This window comes from Phalacrocorax carbo, chromosome 5 (genome assembly GCF_963921805.1).
Source record: "Phalacrocorax carbo chromosome 5, bPhaCar2.1, whole genome shotgun sequence".
In the NCBI taxonomy this organism is placed as follows: domain Eukaryota; kingdom Metazoa; phylum Chordata; class Aves; order Suliformes; family Phalacrocoracidae; genus Phalacrocorax; species Phalacrocorax carbo.
Window position 1 is genome coordinate 35080888 of NC_087517.1, and position 21088 is coordinate 35101975.

The following is a 21088-nucleotide window of genomic DNA, read 5'->3' on the forward strand; positions in this document are numbered from 1 at the left end:
ACTCTCACATTTTAGGAGATAGCAGTACATTTGTTCTTCAGTTATCTGATAATAAACGTCAAGCAAAAGGAAGAGTTCCAGTATTATAGGATCGGTCACAGCAGCTCTAGCCACATATCTGCAGTTGTCAAGTTGTATGTTGTCAAACAGATGTGCGACAGCAATTCTAGCCCGGGCCAGCTACACTTTTCTGATGTAGCTAGAAAGGTTAATTTGCGTTAGATGTTGGCTCTCACGAAGGATATGTTTTTGCTCATCTGCTTGGAACAAAAGCTCCTACTCTACAGCACTGTAAAAACAAGGACTCTGCAAAGCTAAGTGTTTGTCCTGTGAAAAGGAAGGAAATGCAGTACGCGAGGTCTATAGCACTTTTCTTTGTGGTAAAGCAAGTGATCTCTGAAGATAATTTTCAGAAATTTTGTTTTAAATATTCCCCTGGGAAAAGATAAAACATCTCGCCAACAACAAGTTTTATCTTTTATCAGATTCTGTAATTCTTTTTCTGATCTTAATTTAGATTATTATCTTTAGAGATATATATATTTAGATTATTTATATTTTAGGAAAAAGGAGGCAATTTTTCATTAAATTCCTGTGAGCCAAGTGATAAAAATAACTACTAGAACATGTTAAAAATTATCCAAATCTACTAAATATTTCAAAGAGGAGCTCTAACACAGTTAACACCATTGCATTGCTTTCTGGATGTGTCCTTTTTAATTCTAGACAGCACTTTAAATGTTGGAAAGTAAATATCACTTCTGCAGTACTAAGCAATTTTTTTTTTTTTGTGAAAGGAACTCTGGTTCAAAATAAAATAAATTATCAATGTATTGCATTTAAACAAATGTAGAGGAAGCTACACAGCTACCTAAATATCAAGCTACAACTGAAAAGATGCAAAGTCTCTCCAGCATGAGGGAAATTCTGTACATGTTTGTTTAGATTCCCAGGGCTGCCATTTCGTTAGAAATGTAATATATTTATATCAAAATAGCAAGGGTCAAACTCAGCATTAGACTCCAGATGTAATTTGAGCGCAATTCTCCATCTAGTCGGCAAGGTGTTCTGACAACACCCCCCACCACCATCCCTCCAACAACCTAAATAATAACTGGAAGTTGTTTTAAACATGATGTATTTACTGAATGTGGTTTTCAACCGAGTTACAAATTCATTAAGTGAAACCAATAAATTTTTGACCTCTAGTGAACAGCATTTCAAATGTTCACATAACCCACAACTGCAGGCTGGGGATTAGCAAGAATCTTTCAGTGGGACTTTGCTTCTGAAAACAAATAGCTGATGCTGGAATTCCTGGGATTTTTCTAGGGCTGTAAGTTTAGAATTGCAAACTAACATCATTTTCTGCGAAAAGATCAGGTCATAAAACCGTGGTTTACTTGTACTTACTGAAATTTTCTTACTGGTTCAAATCACAGCCAGAGTATCAATTAAACCAATTAAAACTAAAATTTAGTAAAGCTTAATAGTGTTGGTTTAAACTTTGTATATGAAGACTGTCCAGGGTGCAGAACATACAACCTGGTGAAAATCTCAATTGGATCAGTAATACAGTGTCACTGAAAGCACTTGGGGGGGGGGGGGGGGGGGGGGGGGGGGGGGGCAGGGAAATAACACGCCAAAAAAACCCCAACCTTCTCTCATCCCGCAAACCATGCTTTGCATATTTACATGTAGTTAAATGCATTTCCTAATTTGAGAATACTGTAGTCTAGTAATTTTAAATCTAGTCTAATGGGTTGTTAATGCAAATCACTACTTGGCTGCCATGCAAAGAATCTCCTACTCTACAGAAAACTGACATACAGAATGTTGTCAGATTTATTATGTGTGGCATGAATGGAAATGGAAGGAATCAATGATCATGCTCTATTATTTTGAAGTCAATTGTATTAGTCATTAATTCTCACTATTTACTACTGATTAAATGTTGATATTGTTGGGTAATGAAGGGGGCACGTCATATGTGCATGAAGTACCTTATATCCAAGCCAGTAAGCCCAAATAACAGCAATAGCATGTTTATTTCTAGCCTCCTCCTTCAGTCGTCTCAGTTCCCTTCGCGCCTGTGATGCATTTGAAAATGGGATATAGAAAAGCTTAGGAAAGAAAAGGTTACTGCAAGTTCACAATGGTGCAAGAAAGAAAGAAAGAAACCATTCACCACAAACAGCAAATATTAAAGCATGTCCCAGCTTCCCAGATTGCACCAGCTAGAACATGTTAGCAGCAGAGAGAAACACAAAAATCAGTAGTTTAAGCCACTGAAAATGTTCCCAGATAACTTCATCCTGAAGGGCCTTCTTCATTCTATGTAGAGATAATTAAGTGCGCAATTTGTTGCCATTTTCTTACCTGGGTACCATGCCAATAAGCGGCAATTATCGTGGCAGCCTCATTGCACCGCTTCTGATGCTTAAGTTCCCGAAGAAGCTTCCGAGCCTGTAAACAAATGAAAACATTATTTTATTCAAATAAATAACTATAATTTCTTAATGATTTTAAAACTAAGGCAAACCTGCAAACACAATGCTTTCAAGTACCCAAGCAAACAAATTAATAAATGTTACACAGCCTAACATTCACTGTTCAAGGGAGGATTCTGCACACAAATGAGAACTTGGGACTGGCAGTTCAGGGGGTCTTAGTTAAATGTTTAGTTTTCTCACAGATTTGCTGCATCACCTGAGATATCTATATGTCTGTCTGTACAATGGCAACAATACTTTTTCTCCACACAGTATATGTCTTATCCATTTAGACTGTGATAAAGACTAAATCACAAGTAAACTGCCTGGCTTTAGGTCACACTTCCGGCTATTGTCATACCAGGCTTTTATCCATGGCAGCGCTACTGCAAAAGAGATGTTCTCCAATGACAAATAGAAAACCATAACTTGAGATGATGCTTTTACCCAATTTTCTTTAAGTAATGCTCATGGGAAAAGACAGCATGTCAATAGTTACACTGAAAGGATATTTTTAACTCATTTAAACAAAATAAAGACAAAGTAATAATCAAGAAGAACAGCAAAATCAAATTATGGTAGCTTATTACTGGCAAACTTTAAAACCTCCTGGGCAGGAGAAGGCTGTTTACACCTACAGCTAGTAACTGCAGCCCCTTCCTTCCCTGTCTTCCCCAGAAGGGAACTGACTCCAGAATTAAAGGCAGTTGTCTCTTCCTTAAATAGAGGAGAAAGCCACATTTAGTAGGGTGGAGAAAGGTTAATAAGAAAACAGAGGAACCCAGGGACATTTTTTCTGAAGCTGGACAGCAGTAGTTGCTTTAAGCACTGTGGCTGCTTTCACGTGAGCTGTTAACCTCATTTTTATCTCTTATTACAGTATCATTCCTTAAGTCTCTACTACGGCTGCAGGATTATCCCCTCACGAAGTACAAAACTCTCAGAGAGGAAGCAAAGTTGTAGCAAACTGAGGCAGAGGACAAGCAAACAACGATAGAGTACTTGCTCAAGACAAGTTGAGTACAACACACTTTCACCCCTTTGCTCAGCACACAGAGAATTGAAGACAACCCAAGTAACATACTGCCCAGGTGACCCAAATTCTTTATTTTAAGCCTGCTTTCAGTTTTGTTCATTCTTTGAGAATCCTGTTAACTGTAAAATAATGGCCAACCACAACTTATTTTTTCCAAATCAGTCCAATGTTACAGTTCTCATAAGCCCAGCAGCAGAGTCCCAGACCATCCTGCTCTGGAGCTGCTGGGCTGCCTGGTTAGCTTGTACGTGGATCTGCCCTGAACAACAGACTCACTCATTCACACTCCAATCCTGAGGCCCATGTAAAGAGGGGGCCCACGTAAAGGAGGGCACCTCTCTACAAATTCTCTGGCAGAAGATGCCCCGAGGATAACCCAGTGTGGTCCCAGCCATTTGCAGGGATTTAGAGCCTACAAGCAGATATCCCAAGCTCACATCTTCTATGGCAAACACAATTGTTTAACAACAGCTAGGGCACAGCCACAGCTCAGTGGACAGAAGGCATGCGTTTTCTGATCTGCTCTTTACCTCATCATGCAGACATAGCCGCAGTAACAGGAAACTCACCTTCCATCCTCTGATGTAAGACTGTACTATAACAGCTGAATTCTTTATCTTCTGATACTTTTTTTGTTGCTGTGTTGGAAATAAATATGTGATGCTTAGAACAGAATATTACAATTGTAAAATACTGTATAATAAAACTTTCATTACTAACATTTAAAAACATGATTAAGGATGCAAGCACTAAATGTAAATGTGAACAATTTTTGACCAAGCATATCAGAGCGTAGGTTCTGTGTTCAACTCAAGGGGAAACAAAGCACATCAACAATGATGCATGGACAACATCACTCTGTTTACAGAAACATTAAGTTCATGGTCAGCAGCACAAAAGTGATATGGATTAAATACTAACAGTAACAGCTTTATTTGTCTTTCCCACCAGAAGAGTTGCATACAAACCATCACAAACGCTCAGGATTGTCAGCTAAGCTTTTTATCATCTCTTCGTAAGATTTGTACTGTTCCTGTTACCCACAGTCCCTTTATAATATCAAATGCTGATGATAACTTAGGAACAGGAAAAATGAAAACCCATGAATTCCTGCATGACTTGCTGGAATATTATCCAAATATACCAGTTTGAACAATAAATTTCCTGGACAGACAAGCATTTTCCTTCTAAAAAGCTCAGCTCTCCAGTAGACAAGTGGTTAGTATAATAATAATTGAACAACAGTTGATGGATTTGCAACAAGGCTTTTAGACTTCACACTCCGCCCACTCAATTACAGTGAACATCTCTGCAAGCAAGACAGAAAGACTCCCCTCTAGGCCACATTCATGGCATGACTGACGTCTGTCATGCCTTGCAAGGGAACAGACAGGCAAGTGTCTGCAGATCTTTAGGTAAGCCTCCAGCACAAGTTGTTAAAAAAGCTTTGTTCATGCAAGGGATTCCTTATGAAACCTTCCAAATCACAGTGCCTGACAGGCATGTTGGGTTAGGAGAATGGTGCCCTCCATCTACATGAAGGGGCTGACGAAATATTATTGTTATCGTCACCCATAAGTAATTCTGAGGGTCTTGCTATTACTTCATCCTGTGTTCAAAGACAATTGCTGCCACATTTCATCAGTGAACCAGTACAGGTGTACAGTTAAGAAGTCAACAATGATGTGAACTTGAATTTGTTTTAATGTCTTTATATTAAAAGTTGTGCCAATCCAGCTGTGGTAACTCCATTTTTAATTCATTAAGATTGTATAAGATCATAATGAAGCCGTAAGGGCACAATGCAATTCTGTAATGATGCTGTTTGTAGAAACAGTGCATTCAATCACAGAAGTTCAGAAAGAAGAGTTTTTACAGTGAAAAAAATTGATGCTTTTTGTGAATTATCCATACTTTTCTCTAATTATCCAAGATAACTGAACCAAACACTAATGGCTTTCAAGATGAAACAGATGTGCGCATCAGCTGAAAAACTTGCAGTTTCAGAAGATGGTTTCTTTCCATATCATATATTTTAATCAAGCTTTCCAATATGAGCACAATAACAAAATACAGCTGAGATGTTTAAGAATTGTTTTAGAACTTAAAAACAATGAAACTTTTTTTATCATCACATAAGTCAATGTTATTTACTAACTGATAAAGACATGAAAGTCGTATAGCAGTACTGTTCGGTTCATGACACAGAATACCCAGTCTACACACAGATTTGAAACTGTTTTAGGACTGTATCAACAACAACTACTGAACTATGAGTCTTATGAGCTATAACTAAAATAAATCCCTGGGATCCTCCCAAGCAGCATTCTTAAGCCTCAAATGCAAAGGTTCCAAATAAGGCAAAAATACAAAAAGCCTTAGGAATAACTAAATTCCACAGAACTGCACGTGTATATTACCGAATATTTTTTACGCATTAACCACGTGCTTTGAGAGTACTTTAAGTGCTAGGCAGCACAGCATTTTAGCTGAATGAAAAAAGACTCTTCCCAGCTGGGCCACAAAATCCTGCTCTCCCAGAGCTAAAGAATTCTGGTGAGCTTTAAAATTATTTAAACACAAGCACAAAGTAAATACTTTATAGTGGTCTCTAGAAACTAAATTTTCTTTTATTCACATTTTTGGTACTGAAAAACCAACATAAAACTGAATTCTTTCAACAATTCTCCATACCTATAAAGGACAAATATCATATGAGGGGTTATACGAAAAAAATATATTAAACAATAAAAAGAACCCCCCATTTAGTAAGGATATTTTCTTACTGCATATCTCCTGTACCAGGAAGCAATGACAATCTGGCTTTTTTTCATTAACAAGAACCGTGTGCGGCACTTCCAACCTCTGTAAATCTTCTCAATTAGAGTAGCCAAGTCCTCCAACCGCTGCTTTCTCAGATCTTCTAGTTTGAAGAGCTGGGTGTGGGGTTTTTAAGGATTTTGTTTGACATTGGAAGAACAAACAGTAGGGGAGAAAAGATCAAAAAACCCATAAGCACAGCTATTGTAAGAGAAATCTCTCCTTTGTTCAAGTCCCCCTTCAGACACCTTTTGGTTTATTCATCTCCAGAGCTGTAGGCAGACACATTAACAGGGTTTGTGGCAGATACATTGCCACAAGTCAGCGCACGAAAGTTATATTAAATTCAGGCTGACAGCTATTGTAGAGTCTTGATTCACACCAATTTTAATGAGTCTAACATTAAGAAGTGCCTTTTTTAATGCTATATTCCACAGGAATATATAAAAGCACTGTATCTAGAAAAATCTGTAGTAACCAGCTAGTGAATTATGCAGTTCATAACAGGCTATCCTCATGGAAGATGGCTTGATTTTTCAGGGGAAGACATTTTTCACTTACCGTTCTTGGGTTGCGGATGAATATCTTTGATCTACCAAATGAAAATTCTTCTTCAGGGATTTCCAATTCATTAAACAGTACTTCTACTCCAGCCCTAATAAGAAGTAAATGAGTTTAACAAACATGACCCCCAGCTTGAAAGCGTCTTAGTTTCCATATTCACAGGTTAATTTATGGAAAGTATATGAAAGCATATTTTAAATTCTTAAACACTGCTTGACATAAGAAGATTGAAAACCTAACTCATTTACTCACTGGTTATTTAGCTAAAAGGAAGAATAACAACTGTAAAGATTCAGAATAATCTGATGAAAAAAGAGCAATTTTTATTTGACACCAGCAATATCCTGGTTTTCCCTCTTACATCTATAATGATTTTACTTAAAAAAAAAAAAGAAAAAAGGACTCTCACACTAATGTCAAAATGTGAAACGAAGACTGATGAGTTTGACAGATGCTAATGTTCCCCACTCTAACAACTGCATTTTATAAATGTCAACCAAAAAGAAGAGATGAATTGCACAGAACTTTGTGAGGATTGTAACACTGCTATTGTTATCAATACCGCACTTCCACCACTATCCTGATAACCTAAAGATTTAAATTGTAGCTAAAGATATTAATCTATTACGAAAGAAATTCAAATCATGCTATTGGGATCCACATGTAAAAAGACTTGAGAGGCTTATTTGCCTACCCAAGACATCATCTGTAAAAATACATCTGAATACTACACAATTTAAAATTACATATTTAATACAATTGATTTGCAAGAGGTATTATCACGTAGTTGTTCACCAATCATTAGGTAAAATTATTCTTGAAAGGACAGAGGAAGATTGCATAACTGTCCTCAAAGAAATGGGCATTTCTACACCTTGAAAGTTGGTGATTAAAGATAAGTGTCCTTCTGATCATTCCAGACTTCCTTGTCAATTCCATTCTAGTATCTCTCTCTCTCTCCCCTCCCTGCCTTCTTTCAGGCCCAATATATTCTAAAACCAACATGCTCTCCTTGCTCACATGCAAAATCTTTTCCATTAGTAGATTAGTTCATCACTAAAATAGTCTCCTTTGCCAAGGAACTGTAATTTCTAGCCTACTGAAAAGTAGGGGTTTCCCAGTGAATGAACTAATCCAAAATCTGGAACAAGTGATAAGGAACAACATACAAGTAAAACACTTGAGCCACACTGGCTTTATTTTTAATTTACTTTTTAAATATTTGGAAGTTCGTTAAATTAAAAAAAATCAGAACATGTGGAACATAGTAATTTCAATCGTTTGAACAGGACAGGTAAGAATACTGGTGATTTCCTACCTGGCAGGCCCTCTCCAGTGGGGCCATGTCTGCTTACACAGCATTTTGTACCTTTCCAGGCAAGGCTCGTATGCCTGCCTGAATGCATAACCTGCCCTTCTGACCCGGACGTTCTCCAGGAGACCAAGGTAGCGGATCTGGTGGCACACCAGGGCATCGTTGAAAATGTGTGCAGCCTTTTTGTCATTGGGCTTGATGCACCTGGAAAGGGAAACAAACAGGGACACTTGTTTGCAGCACCATGCGCGTCAACAACTATTATTGTGAGTTTAAACCATATATTTCAATAGTTTATCCTTGGAGATCAAGTTTTGTTTGTTTTTGAACTTCACCAGACAAATTCACCAAAGCTTTGCCATTGAGTATTTACCTAATGTAGTTTGGATTTTTTGTCTGAAGATTTTTCATCAGGGTAGCAACCGAAGCCTTGAACTGCGAACCTGCCGTCGGTGGCCTCTTTAGATTAATCTTAGTGGGGTTACCTTCTGGAAACAACGCTTTGATAAGAGAGTGACTGGCCTTCCACATGGCCTGGGAGAGGTCACGGTACAGAAGATCATTATTTTTGTCAACAAATCCTTCTACCTGGTACATAACCTGAACAAAACAGAAGAGTCTCATCAGAGCATGTTTTAAACTGCAACAGGCCAGTTCAGAACTGCACCAAGAAATGGATTTCTCCTTGTTTCTCACTATCCAAAGCAAATGAAAGACATTTCAGCTTTCATTTTAGATTTGACATTTGGAAGACTTTTTGTTGGACAAAATGTCTGTGAATGTGTTTCCTGAGAAAGACGCATTTTCTCACACAGCTAACAGTTCCTTGTGCTGATCAATTCAGGTTTCTGAAATGGAAAAAACCCTTCTTCCATGATAACTCCAATACAACACTGCTTGCCAATACTCCAAAACAATCTTTTTTTGGCTGACAAAAGGTTTTCTCCCTCTTTTGAACCACAACAGCAAAAATACCCTTTCCCTTCAAAATACTAATGCTTACAGTATTTGCCTAACTAAAGCAAGGTATGAAATATCACCTGGATACCGCAACAGCAGCAAGCAGCTATCTGTGCAGTCCTCACGGGACTGCTATTTAAAAGGACTTTTACCAGGAAAACAGTCCAACAACAACAGCATGAATGCAAAGCTCTGATCTGCAGCTGGAGACCCAGGAGGCATCCAAGGGAACTTCATGTAGATCTCATATTGCTACTGGCTTTTTTAATTTTTGAGGGAAGGGAATTTAGTTGGATTAATTGTGACAAGTCATCCAGCTGGTAATACAGATTCTTCAGCTTCATGATTTCTCAGGTCTATGTAGATATGTACTATGTACACAGAATACTGAATAAAACCGATACAGACATAGCCATATTTTACACAACAGCAAGTGACTGGGAACTCAGGGAGCATTTTCCTTTGGAGTATACATTTCCATTTCTGCCAGGTGTGGCAAATGCCACTACTGACAAAGAAAACAAAAACCTGTTCATATGAACTTGCTTATATTTCATAAAAGCAGGATTAAACTTTTGTTGTCTAGTGACTAGATCAAAATGTTCTCAGCTGAGGATGGAAAAACAACATTCCTCCCAGAATGGGAGGAATTCACCGAATGCTCTACTGGGTAAGTGAATGCCAATAACAATCGAAGGCCCTCACTGCCTGCTAAGGCAGAGTCTTTCAGTCCTTCTCAAAGCACTGGACTATTTTCAATTCACTTTGAATTTGGACAACCAAAGAAGTATTTAAGTATTAATCCCTGACAGATTATATGCAATTACAAAATATTCTTAGCAAATCCATAATATAAAGTTAATGAATGGCTGCCTCAAATGCTGAAAGTATGACATTTCCAGCATTATTTTGAATGAGCACATAATTGAGTTGTTCAAAATTGTTCAAAATTGAGAAAATGTTAAAAAATAGGGAAGTATTAAACAGTCCTAGCAAAATGAAACACTTTCCAAACAATTCATTAGGCTGTGAAACTAGCAGTTCAGCAAATTCAAACAAGAGGTATAATTTCAAACCCTATGTTTACTTCTAAATTTTTTTCAAATAACTCATTTTTCAAAATTTTATTATTTTGATTTTCATTAATAAAATGTCACACTGAATTATATATGAAAAACTATCATACTTGTATTTATTCATACTGCTTACATTGTAAAAAGCAAATACATTTGCAAGCCCTCTGTGTAGCTTTCTCTTCCATCTGTTTAAACACACTGGCTGTAAAAATAAACTCAGTTCCTTCAAATGTACAAAACCTCCACTTTCTCATCGAGATGACTATGGACTTCAGCTAGATCAGTGACAAAGAACATGTTTTCCAAAATATCTTGCCTTCAGATGTATGTGAATTTTTGTCATTCTAAACAACATTTTTATTTCCAGAGACCTAGCAGCACAAGCAGTTCACCACCAAAGCACATGGGACATCTTTCTCCTTTGCTGAAAGGAGTACTGCCCTTGATTTCAACTAGAGCAGCATGATCTCTGGAAATCTTCCAGCCTAAGTCTCAGATCTTAAGCTTAAGATGGAAAAGATTAAGACAGGCCTGGATTTTTTTGATCAACTATTGATGCAAGCAATTCTCCTTCTTTACTGTAAAATCATTTAATGGACGAACAGCTTCCCCCAACCTAGGCTTCACACAGGTACAACACCCTCCAAACGTCACATGCTCCCCAATTCACCAGGTACCTTGCCAGCATAATGCTGAATCCTGAAGCAGCTGTGAGGCAAGGAGGTGTCATTGAGGAACCGGGAGCATTTGCTCATCCTGCTCTCAAAATGCTGGTGAGTGGCACAGACTTGGTTCAGTTTCTCTAAAAAGGTGTCATCGGTAACAGTTCCTGGTCTCAGGCATTCTTCATCTAGCATGGCCAGGATTCCAGTTTGGTTCTGAAGTTTCAAGACAAGAGCTTTAGCGTTTGTTTCCATCACATTTCCATCAAGGCATAAAAAGGAAATTTTGCTCTTAGGACCCGAGGGAATGGCAGGAAGATGGCCCGGGGAGGTTTAGGTTGAATATTAGGAAAAGGTTCTTCACTCAGAGGGTGGTGGAGCACGGGAACAGGCTCCCCAGGGAGGCAGTCATGGCACCAAGCCTGATGATATTCAAGAAGCACTTGGACAATGCCCTGAGAGATATAGTGTAAATGTGGGGCTGTCCTGTGCAGGGAAAGGAGTTGGACTCGATCCTTGCAGGTCCCTTCCAACTCAGGACATTCTTTGATTCTGCTACCCAGAAAAATGTTCTTCAAGCCATCTCAAAGTTTGGCTCTTTTCCTCATCCTCATTTCCAACAGATTTTTAGTGTCTGTGTTTTTGAAAGACTGTTTCTGAGATCTGAATCTTAAACTTCATGGTGGAATTTCATGTCATTTACTCAGACTGTAGAAACTCCAACTTAACTGAAAGTAGCAAGTTTATGGGTAAAACCAGCATACATTTTATGTTAATAGTTAAAAACTTATTTTCTGATTGTTAAGGAATTTTATCTTTCTTACTGCGCTAAGTCTCTCTTACTAGATACAAGTACTTTCTGTACCTAAAGCACTCAGTAAAAAGTCATTGAGTTTTCTAGATTCTATATAGAAAGAAATGTTATTTACAATGCAGCATGTGATATCTGTTATTGAAAACAGCACTAAATGTAAACATTTAAGGGTTGTTTGGTGGGTGGTGGTTTTTTTTTGCATAGGTGCTGCTAAACATTTCTAACAAAGTAATATATAGCCTTATGAAAGAAATTTTTTTTAGTAGAATAAACTTTTACTACACAAAATGACTAATGCAATGAGTGGCTTGTTTTATAAAATCGAAGTGCATGAGGATGCATACAGACTTTAGAGCTAAATTCAATTAATGCATTAAAAAGATATTCAGAGAGATCCTTGAATATAACTTACATTTTCTATTAGGTCACAAATTATAGCATTGTTGAAATACTCAATATGAGTCCATTCAATCCCCTATAAGAAAAAAAAAATAATGTACAAACAGGAAAACAGTCAAGGGAGTTTTTCCTCTAGGCAATTTAAATTATATTCCAGTTAACCAAGATACTACTTTCAAATTTAATTCTATATGCTTAACAATATTTTATTTATTAAGAAAGAAATGCAATTATCTACCACTAACATTATCTGCACAAAATGACTGTCCTTGAGCGGCTGCCAAACCCACTCTCCATTCCTTTCCCCCACCCATGTCAGCTTCCCATGCACTCCCTGGCGCCCCGCCAGGCTCCTCCCGCCCACCCCAGCACTGCTCTGCCCGCGCTCCTGCTGGTCATAAGGAAAGAAGCCCATTTCACTACACACGTCTGAGATTAAAATTTCTAAGCTCTTAATTGTTGGGGTTTTTTGGTGGATTTTTTTCTTTCTTTTAACAGGAGGAAGAAAGAGGGCTAAATTGAGATGAGACCATCTGAAAAATGCAGAGTCTGGCTTTTGTTCAGATATTGCTAATATCCCAATGTTTTCAAATATCAGCGATAAAATTTCCAGGATGAGATGCCAATGCATCAGGAGGTAACACTGCTAGGGCAAAGGACTGGAAAAAGAAAATATTAATTCAATTCTTAATTTGCATTCTGTGATACTTCTTACAGTTTAGTTTTTTTCACAGCATTTGAAATATCATTCAGGAACCAAACTGCAGTAATGATGTTTCAAGAGTTTCACCACTGAATGCAAAAAAGAAAAAAGGCATGCCCAAACTTCCTATTATCCTCAGAATTATAAGGCAGGAACTATATTTGATTTTTAAAAATGTTTATACAGCAAAATGGTATAATCCAGTTTGAGTACAGACAGTGTATGCCAGTTTCTACAGCTGTGAGCTGGTATTTTGTCTGAGCTCTCTATATCACGGGGAGTACTGCTAAAACCTATTAAAACTTTAACTTGATGTTCAGTCACTAACATCAAACACCAGAGTCTGGACTCCAGAGCACATCTTAAATTTACCCATAAAGCTCACACAGCTCCCTTCAACACTTAAATGAAAGAAAATTAGAACCAAAAATCTATTTGTAGTTTCTTTCATCTTGCATGCTATTGTTTTACTCTCCCAGTTCCCTTTTGAAACAGGATTAGCTGTGGCCGCTGTTGGGGGTATATCCCAGACACTACTGTGTAATCCAAAATGCAGGCTGTAGGGTAATGGCACTAATACCAGAAAGCAATATTAGTCTTCAAATAAATTAATTAGCCCTTGCTCAGAACTGCCAGCTATTGTTGCCAATGAATGAGAGCTGGGTCTGGTTTATACCTGGGCAACCCATAATGTGAAAACCAAAACCGACTTTTTGCTTAATGTAACTACCACATAGTCTTACACAAACGTGCTCCATGCCAGGCCTGTGGTCAAAAAGTTACTCTGTTCCCTGAAAAAAGGATCCAGTATTCATGCCTAAGTATCTTTACAGGGACAACGGAAAGAGGAGAGGACAAGGAAAAATCCATTCAAGTATTACCTCTCGGATGTATTCCTCCTGCTCTTCTTTGAGGGTAAGTTCAATGAAGATCTGCTGCAACTTCTCATTACAGTAGTTGATAATGAATTGCTCAAAGCTGTTGTCCTGTCAGATAAAACATGTTTGCATTTGCTGGTGTGTAAACACCCTGGAACTCAGCTAGAATAAGTTATTGAAGCAGCTGCAAGTCAACAAGCCGCTTTATTAACTACTCCTTCCACTTTGGCAATATGATGGTTTGAGTAATATTTTATTGAGAATTAGGTTAGTTTGGAAATTTTAGACCAAATCCTTCCCTAAGGCTGTCTCCATTGGGAGGAACCAGAAACTCCCTAGGTTTATATTCATGATGCCTCTGTACCAATTCCCTGGGACAAGTCATAAGGAGGCCTGTGGTGTCAGCAAATAAACAATACTTTTGCCTGCACTCATCTGTCCTCGTGTGTAAAATGTAATCTCCTGCAGGTTCTGATAAATAGAATTATGATGGTAGCATTAGCTCTTTTCCAACCAGTATCACTCAGTAGCAAATAAAGTATCCTATTTCACTACAGACCAAGGGCCAAGCTGCTATTCTGGTTGCAGCTGAGCCCAAGTTGAGATTATTGGCTCCAGAGGTCAACCCACCTCCTCCCCGCCAAAAAACTGCTCATGTAATTGCCTGCTGAAATGACAGGAATTAGAACTACTTTATCAACCAAATATCCTTTAAAAGGCTAACTCATATAAAACTGGGCTAGGAGCAAGCACACGTGTGACCCTTTGCAGAAGGGACCATGGAATGGAGCAGACCCTAGAAGGATGGGTGGGCAGTGGGAAGGCTGCTCAGTGACTGCAGCCACAGCAGCAGTCATCACAGCTACTCCATCACAGCTGCACGGGAGGATTGCTGCAGGAGTAGGGCTGTGACATTCACAGCAGCACACTTCCAGAAGGACACACGCCAGTGTCAGAAATTATGGCTGCTGCAAGCCCCTAAATACTGCAGGTAAAGCCCTCATACTCAAGCTTTATTGCTAACATCACCAGGGCCAGGACTGCAGCATAAAAGCTGTGGTTCACCACTTCACCTCCATTATCTTAAATGAGTGCAGCCAGGTGCCTAGTCTGAGGAGCAATTTAAAACACCACTTTCAAAGAAAAAAGTAACAGCAGCTTCACTGGGTTTTTTTCCAGTGCTTGAAAAAGTCAGCAATATTGTAAGAATTCCATACATGTATCTGCAGAAATACCTGCAATCAAGAGTAATTTTGGATAGCTGCTGCTGGTCTTGTGTTCTCAGCTTTGTGGTTGTGGGGTTCCCTGCCCCTCGTCCCTTTTTCTTTTTTTTTTCTTTTTTTTTTTTCTTAATTACTAGCCATAAAGAATACTTTGGTTATTTTGAAAGCCTGAAAATTTGCAGAGTAAACCACTATGCCTTTTTACACTATCAAATAAGTCTGCTATACAATACCTGTGAAGCTCAAGTTATGGTGATACAATTTTTATGACTAAGGGCAACTGTAATCATTTAAACGTTTTAAATTGAGGATCTGGTTGCTACAATGAGATTAAGAACACACAAGCAGATTAGAAAATATTGAGGTAGCACAGATTACTTCTATCATTTTAGTTTTAGGTAAAGCAAAATCATAGCTGATCACCAAACTTTCTCAGCCACATCAAACTCTGCCCCTCACACCAAGGGCAATTATCAGAGATTGCAAAACTTGCATAGCTCTAGATGAGAAAGTTAAAATTTGGCATGCATCAAAATCAGCACTGCAAACAAGTCATACTTACTGCATTCTGTTGCAAAAAGAAATTACATAAATTGTAGTCAGTACTTACACTACTTCCATAATAACACAGAATATATCTATTAGCATTTATTCGGCGTACCAAGCAGATCAATCTTTTTATCACACTCATACTTGTATACCACTGAAAATGTAAAGTACTACATAAATGTTATGTACTAATTCTTTATAGATGGTGTATTTTAGGTACTATCCAAAGATTATCAGATAAACTAAGGGATTGAGGCACATCAGAGTGTAACACAGAGCAGCATTCTTGCATTATCACATCTCTCAATCACCGTGTTATCTTGTCTCAAAAAGCCATATATACAACCTTGGTAGACACATCTCAGTAAAGGGAGGGGAGAAGGGGAGAAGGGAAGACAGAGTACTGGAGGAAGAATGAGTAAAAGGTTTTTTGATGCATTGAGAGAAGGACATCACTTTAGATCTATTAAGTTTGAAGTAAAAGGACCCCAACTGACACATCACCTTGGCAAAGAGGAAGGGTAAAACACACTCTGCATCCTCCTGCCTGGCACATGCCACCCAGTGCAGAAAGACTGCTTCTCCAGAAGACCATGTTATTCTGATTACAAGGAGTTTGCAGGAGTTTTTGCTCACATATTATACAGTCTGTCTTCAAAAGAGGATGGAAACTGAACTACAAATCCAGCTAAACCATCCAACTAAAAGGTTATTAACAATATATTAAAATAATTGCTAGATGCTTTCCTGATTTGCTATGTATCTGTGATTATTATGGTTTGCTAAAGAAAGGCAAACAAAAATCCACAGAACTCTTCATAAATCACTTACTTTAAGCTATGAAATTCTATTTGACATTGCCAAGCCACTGAAAATTGCTATTCCAGGAAAAAAATCATTGAAGAACAGTGGCGATTTTGTTCTTTATATATGTTACAGAGCAAAAGGCTAACAGTTAATTAGAGCAAACAAAATGAGGAAAAATATTTGGAATTACTGAAATTCTCAAAACACTTAACACTGAACAGACCAGAATACATTTGGTAAATTAAATACGCTTCAGAAGGCAGCATTTCCTTTTACAGGTTTTAAGAAACACCGTATGAAAAACCAGTTAAGAGTGTTTCTCGATGGGCAAATCTGAGTAAGGCAACAGAGGTTGTGAATTTACTCTCCCTTATTGTAGATCTATAAGTTTTTAATTCTGCGAGGGCTTCACAAAGCATAGATGAATACTCACAAACTAATTGTCCCCCAGTGTTTTAATGAAAGTTACTGGAAACTAATATGACAGAACTGGATGTGATCTAAAAGACTTCTGACATTGTTTTTAGAAGGCCATAGGGAATGGTTAGTATCAGCCATAGCACATCACTAAATCTGTTCAGGAGGAATGGCTGGAAGGACCCAGACATCGGAGCCTGTACTTGCTCCTCACGCTGACCATTTGCATTAAGTAACAGAAGGGGTTCTGACCAACACAGAAGCAGTATGGTCAGACCCAAAATTTCAGGAACGGTTAGTAAATTCAAATATTCTTATGAAATTTTAGGGGAAAAAATATTTAAGACCAGCACTTCTCAAAGTGTCAGATTCTCCTTCAGGATGTAAATCTGCTACTATAATGCTGAGAGCATCACTTCAGTACATGCATTTTTATAGCAGCATTTCAAACTATTCCTTTGAAATCACTGTGGAATATAAAATATAACCTTTGGGGAAGAAAAAACCACTCAGTCTCTCAAATGAAATGAAAGGTGCTCGGAAACATAATGTCACCTGAGATAGGCTTAAAATCATGTCAAATTTATAGATACAGATCAACCATCCACCCTCAGCTTATCCTCTCAATCTTTTATCAGGTGCAACAATAAATTCAGACAAGTAGAAAAATTCACTGACAAAAATCAAAGCCTAATTCACAATGGTTTTTATTTCATAAATAATGGTGTCTTGCTCATACAGCTTTATTCTTTATCATCCTTCAACCTACTGGGCATCAGGGTAGCATTTTGTGAAAAGTAAGTTTTTGAACTCTGAAAAATTCTGCTCCGTGCTAAAATATAGTGCTTATATACACAAGCAGATCACGATGTTGTACTCGCTCAGGTTGTTAAGAGTCAACCATGAAAAGATAAAAAGTTCTGGTTTTGAACCACTGCTATTACACAAATTACATACAGGAGCTTGAATGTCTAAGGAGAATATTTCTTGTTCCTTAATATTTTATCTAATTTCTTCTTTGAAAGATTCCAGTCATCCATATCATGGAATAATCTCAAAAAACATATATGGATGTGTGAATGACCTTACATAGTGTTATACCAGTAAAATACCAATAGCAAACAGACAAAATAAAAATATTTTTGGAAAAAAAAAATCAAAACAGGCTAAAAGTCTCTTACTTGTCTCAGGCAGAAATGTCTCTATATGCTGATCCTGAGTGTAATTTCTTGCATTAGATTTATGAATACAAAATACCTAAAACAGGGTACTCTCCTATGAAAACCAGCTACCTTAATCTTTCACCACACCAGTTCTTGTTGAAAGGCTATTCAAAAATCTACACATTGCTTAGTCTACAACTACGCTGACAAAAAGGTGCTCAGCAACACCTTTTCAAATACCTTATACGAACATATACAGCTAAAAAATACATGAGAAGTATTGAAAGGAGAAGCATAATTTAAAACAAAACCCAAACATTTGAAGTCATGAAACTATTGAAATCAACAGAACTAATGCCATTAAAATGAAATCTTTGAATGGGGAGTGGGGGGGAAGGACGGGGGGAGAAGACATACAGAGACTGATGCTTTTGCCCTAACACATACAGCCCTAGAAAGTAACTTTTTTCAAAATCAATGCAGCTCCAGGCATCAGAAGTCTCTGGCCTCATCCTAACATAGGCAGGTGACCCCAGGTAGTTCCATCAGGCCCCTAGACTACTACTGAGGCTCCTAGAGAAAAAGCCAGATGGCAAAAGCAATAGTGATAAAAGACTAGCATACGTGCTTCACTGAGATGAATGGTGGAATAAATGGTGAAACCAACCAGCAAATTTAATTTATACCCTACTGTGGTGTCTGGGGATAGGGATTTTTATCTATGACCACAGAAGCGTACAAGTTTATGAGATGTAACTAAGAAATATAAATGATAGAAAATGAAAATCAACAAAATGGAAAAAGTGGATTTAAAGAAAATTAAAATACACTTTTTATCTTAGAAAGCAATGACCCACACGTGACCCAGTTGTAATATTTTTTTTAACTTTTTTTCAAAGTTAGTGGAGATACGTAATCAACATTTATCCCTTCCTTTTCTGTTTACATATACAAATATTTGAGTGATTAAACTTAATTGAAAAATATCTCATGTAAACTCAAAGTAGTTCTGTGCTTTTGTGTAAATATCTCTATAGGCAAAGAACCAGAGAAGCATATCATATAAGTATAAATATTGCACATATATGTAATCAAACAACGCTTCAGTGTTTCTAATGGAAGAAAGATATGTGCTGAAGCTTCGGGGATCATCCATTTTCCATATTTGTGTAGCACAACCAGCTTCAGTCCTTATTGATGCTACTGGCACTGGTAGAGAACCAGGCACTTTGAAATCCATCTTGCTCACATGTGTGGTGTCCGGACACACAGGTCTAAACCAAATTTGGTGTTAGAAGGGCAAGAAACTACAGTGAATCCAGTGCACACAATGCATGTGTAATCCACAGGGAAACCTAGGTACAATCACTTCAGCAAAAACAACCTGATAAATTACAGTCCTGGAACAACAGGAATTAGAAATAGGCATGAACCTATTATATAATCATATCCATTAATCTACTGAGACAGAATAGCTGCTGTAGGGCAAAACGTTATTCTCACAACCTGAAGCAGAGCATTTGTGTGCATTTGCTCCAGCGTTTCAAATACTTTCTCTGTTGAAAACAGCCGGCCAACGGGATTTACTTCATAAACCTGCGTTTTGCAAAATAAGCCTCTCTAAATACTTAAATTATAATGTGATTAATTAAATGGTGATTAACTTCCTGGAATGCACCTCTGCTTCTGAGCATTCTAGCACTTAAGGAAATTACTGCTTTAACTGTATTTTTGAATCTCCATAGCACCTAGTAGTTCAACCAAGGGTCCCTCTCTGTAAAGTTCCCCTCTTACACAACAACTGCAAGCTGATGTAGTTGATCAATTATAGATTAAAAATTCAGTTCTCCTCTTTCACACTAGACTGGACTTTGCCCTGCGCAAACTGAATAGAGGGCCAGGTACGTGCATGTTGGCACTGCCACTTGTCAGTCTCTGGGCCAGCAGCAATGTCTCAGAGCTCAGCATGCTCTGTACCTGTAATTTCCTTCATGTAATGAACAGGATAGAAAAAGACAAAGCAACTATTCAGCAACTGGACCAAGCTGTGGTATAGGTTTGTGGTAAAAGTGGAAACACCTCTCCAATTTTTGCATGCCTTAAACACCTCAAAGATATTTTCAATGTTTACCCCCTCCTTATTTGGCTACCCCTGAAAATAGATAATTACCACAACTATGTACGTGAAACTACATTCTTCATATTTTTAACAGATTCCCTCAGTAAAGGTGTTGGCATTTTATCAATGTCCAGATAACAGTTTACATAGTACATGCAACATGACCAAGCTTCTTTCCATCACAAGGGACTTCTACACAAGAAACTAGCTAATTGCCATAAATAAATAGAAGTACTATCAAAGTGCATCACAGATGGTGAGAAATGGATCTGGTTTTACCGCTGGGTGGCTTGTTTGGCTCTTTTATTGGTGGTATTTTTATTTACTGCTGAGTTTTATACAGAATGTGATGGATGCTGCCACACCTTTGCATGTTTTTGTGTACCTGGAGCAAAAGGAGTTGGTCAGATGCTGTCCCCAAAGACAAGGCATTCATATCACCTCAGGTCAACCCTCAGCAGATATCTGAGGGCCAAATGGAAACAGTCCCTCTCTTTCTTTAGCCTTTACTTTTCCAGCTCTATACCCAGCACATCCCCACTTCTTGTCAGGCTAAAATTCATGGAATAAACTGCTCCACCAAGAGGTTGAGCAGAAAGCATTCACACTCTCAAACTGTCTTCTCAGGGCCTGGCAAATTTCAAGAATACGCCTCTTTTGGCAGCCTTAACTTTCATAAAATGGCACTCCAAATCATATAGTCCAGCTACATAGAGGTGTCTGAAAATTCAGAAGCCAACTAGCACAGACGGACATTTTTATCTCTGAAGGCTAGGCAGAATGTAATATTCACACTCGCTCCGTGACATTCATTTTTACATACCCTAGCCCTTGTCTACCCTGGAAATGTTAATGACACAAAACAAAACATCCAGACCAAACAGAATGAGTCTTTTGCTCATCTCTGTTGAAACCTGCCAGGCCCTCAGACATCTGCCTTCTACAGCCTTCATTTCTTTTTCACAAACGCCACCCCTTCCACAACCTTACCCCAACAGTTTTTAGAGATGCAGAAACTGCTTCTGCCCATAAATACAGAATCAAACATGGAATGAAATGGGACCAGCCCTAAACCTACCCCAGGAAGTCTG

At 38.1% G+C, this 21088-nt stretch overlaps 1 protein-coding gene across 4 annotated transcripts in view; it reads right to left on the reverse strand.

Annotated features, from left to right (window-relative positions):
* Positions 1–21088, reverse strand: part of MYO1B (myosin IB) — a 115664-nt gene that overhangs the window by 15407 nt on the left and 79169 nt on the right. For 2 of the 4 annotated variants that reach the window (XM_064451987.1, XM_064451988.1), the window contains exons 14-23: positions 13723–13827; positions 12152–12214; positions 10941–11141; positions 8601–8827; positions 8231–8431; positions 6910–7003; positions 6315–6464; positions 4098–4166; positions 2380–2466; positions 2004–2090 (exon numbers count right to left, since the gene is read on the reverse strand). In XM_064451987.1, coding sequence (XP_064308057.1) covers positions 2004–2090; positions 2380–2466; positions 4098–4166; positions 6315–6464; positions 6910–7003; positions 8231–8431; positions 8601–8827; positions 10941–11141; positions 12152–12214; positions 13723–13827 — 1284 coding nt within the window. The remainder of the gene's footprint in view (positions 1–2003; positions 2091–2379; positions 2467–4097; positions 4167–6314; positions 6465–6909; positions 7004–8230; positions 8432–8600; positions 8828–10940; positions 11142–12151; positions 12215–13722; positions 13828–21088) is intronic. The other 2 variants (XM_064451990.1, XM_064451989.1) reach the window with 1 other exon arrangement.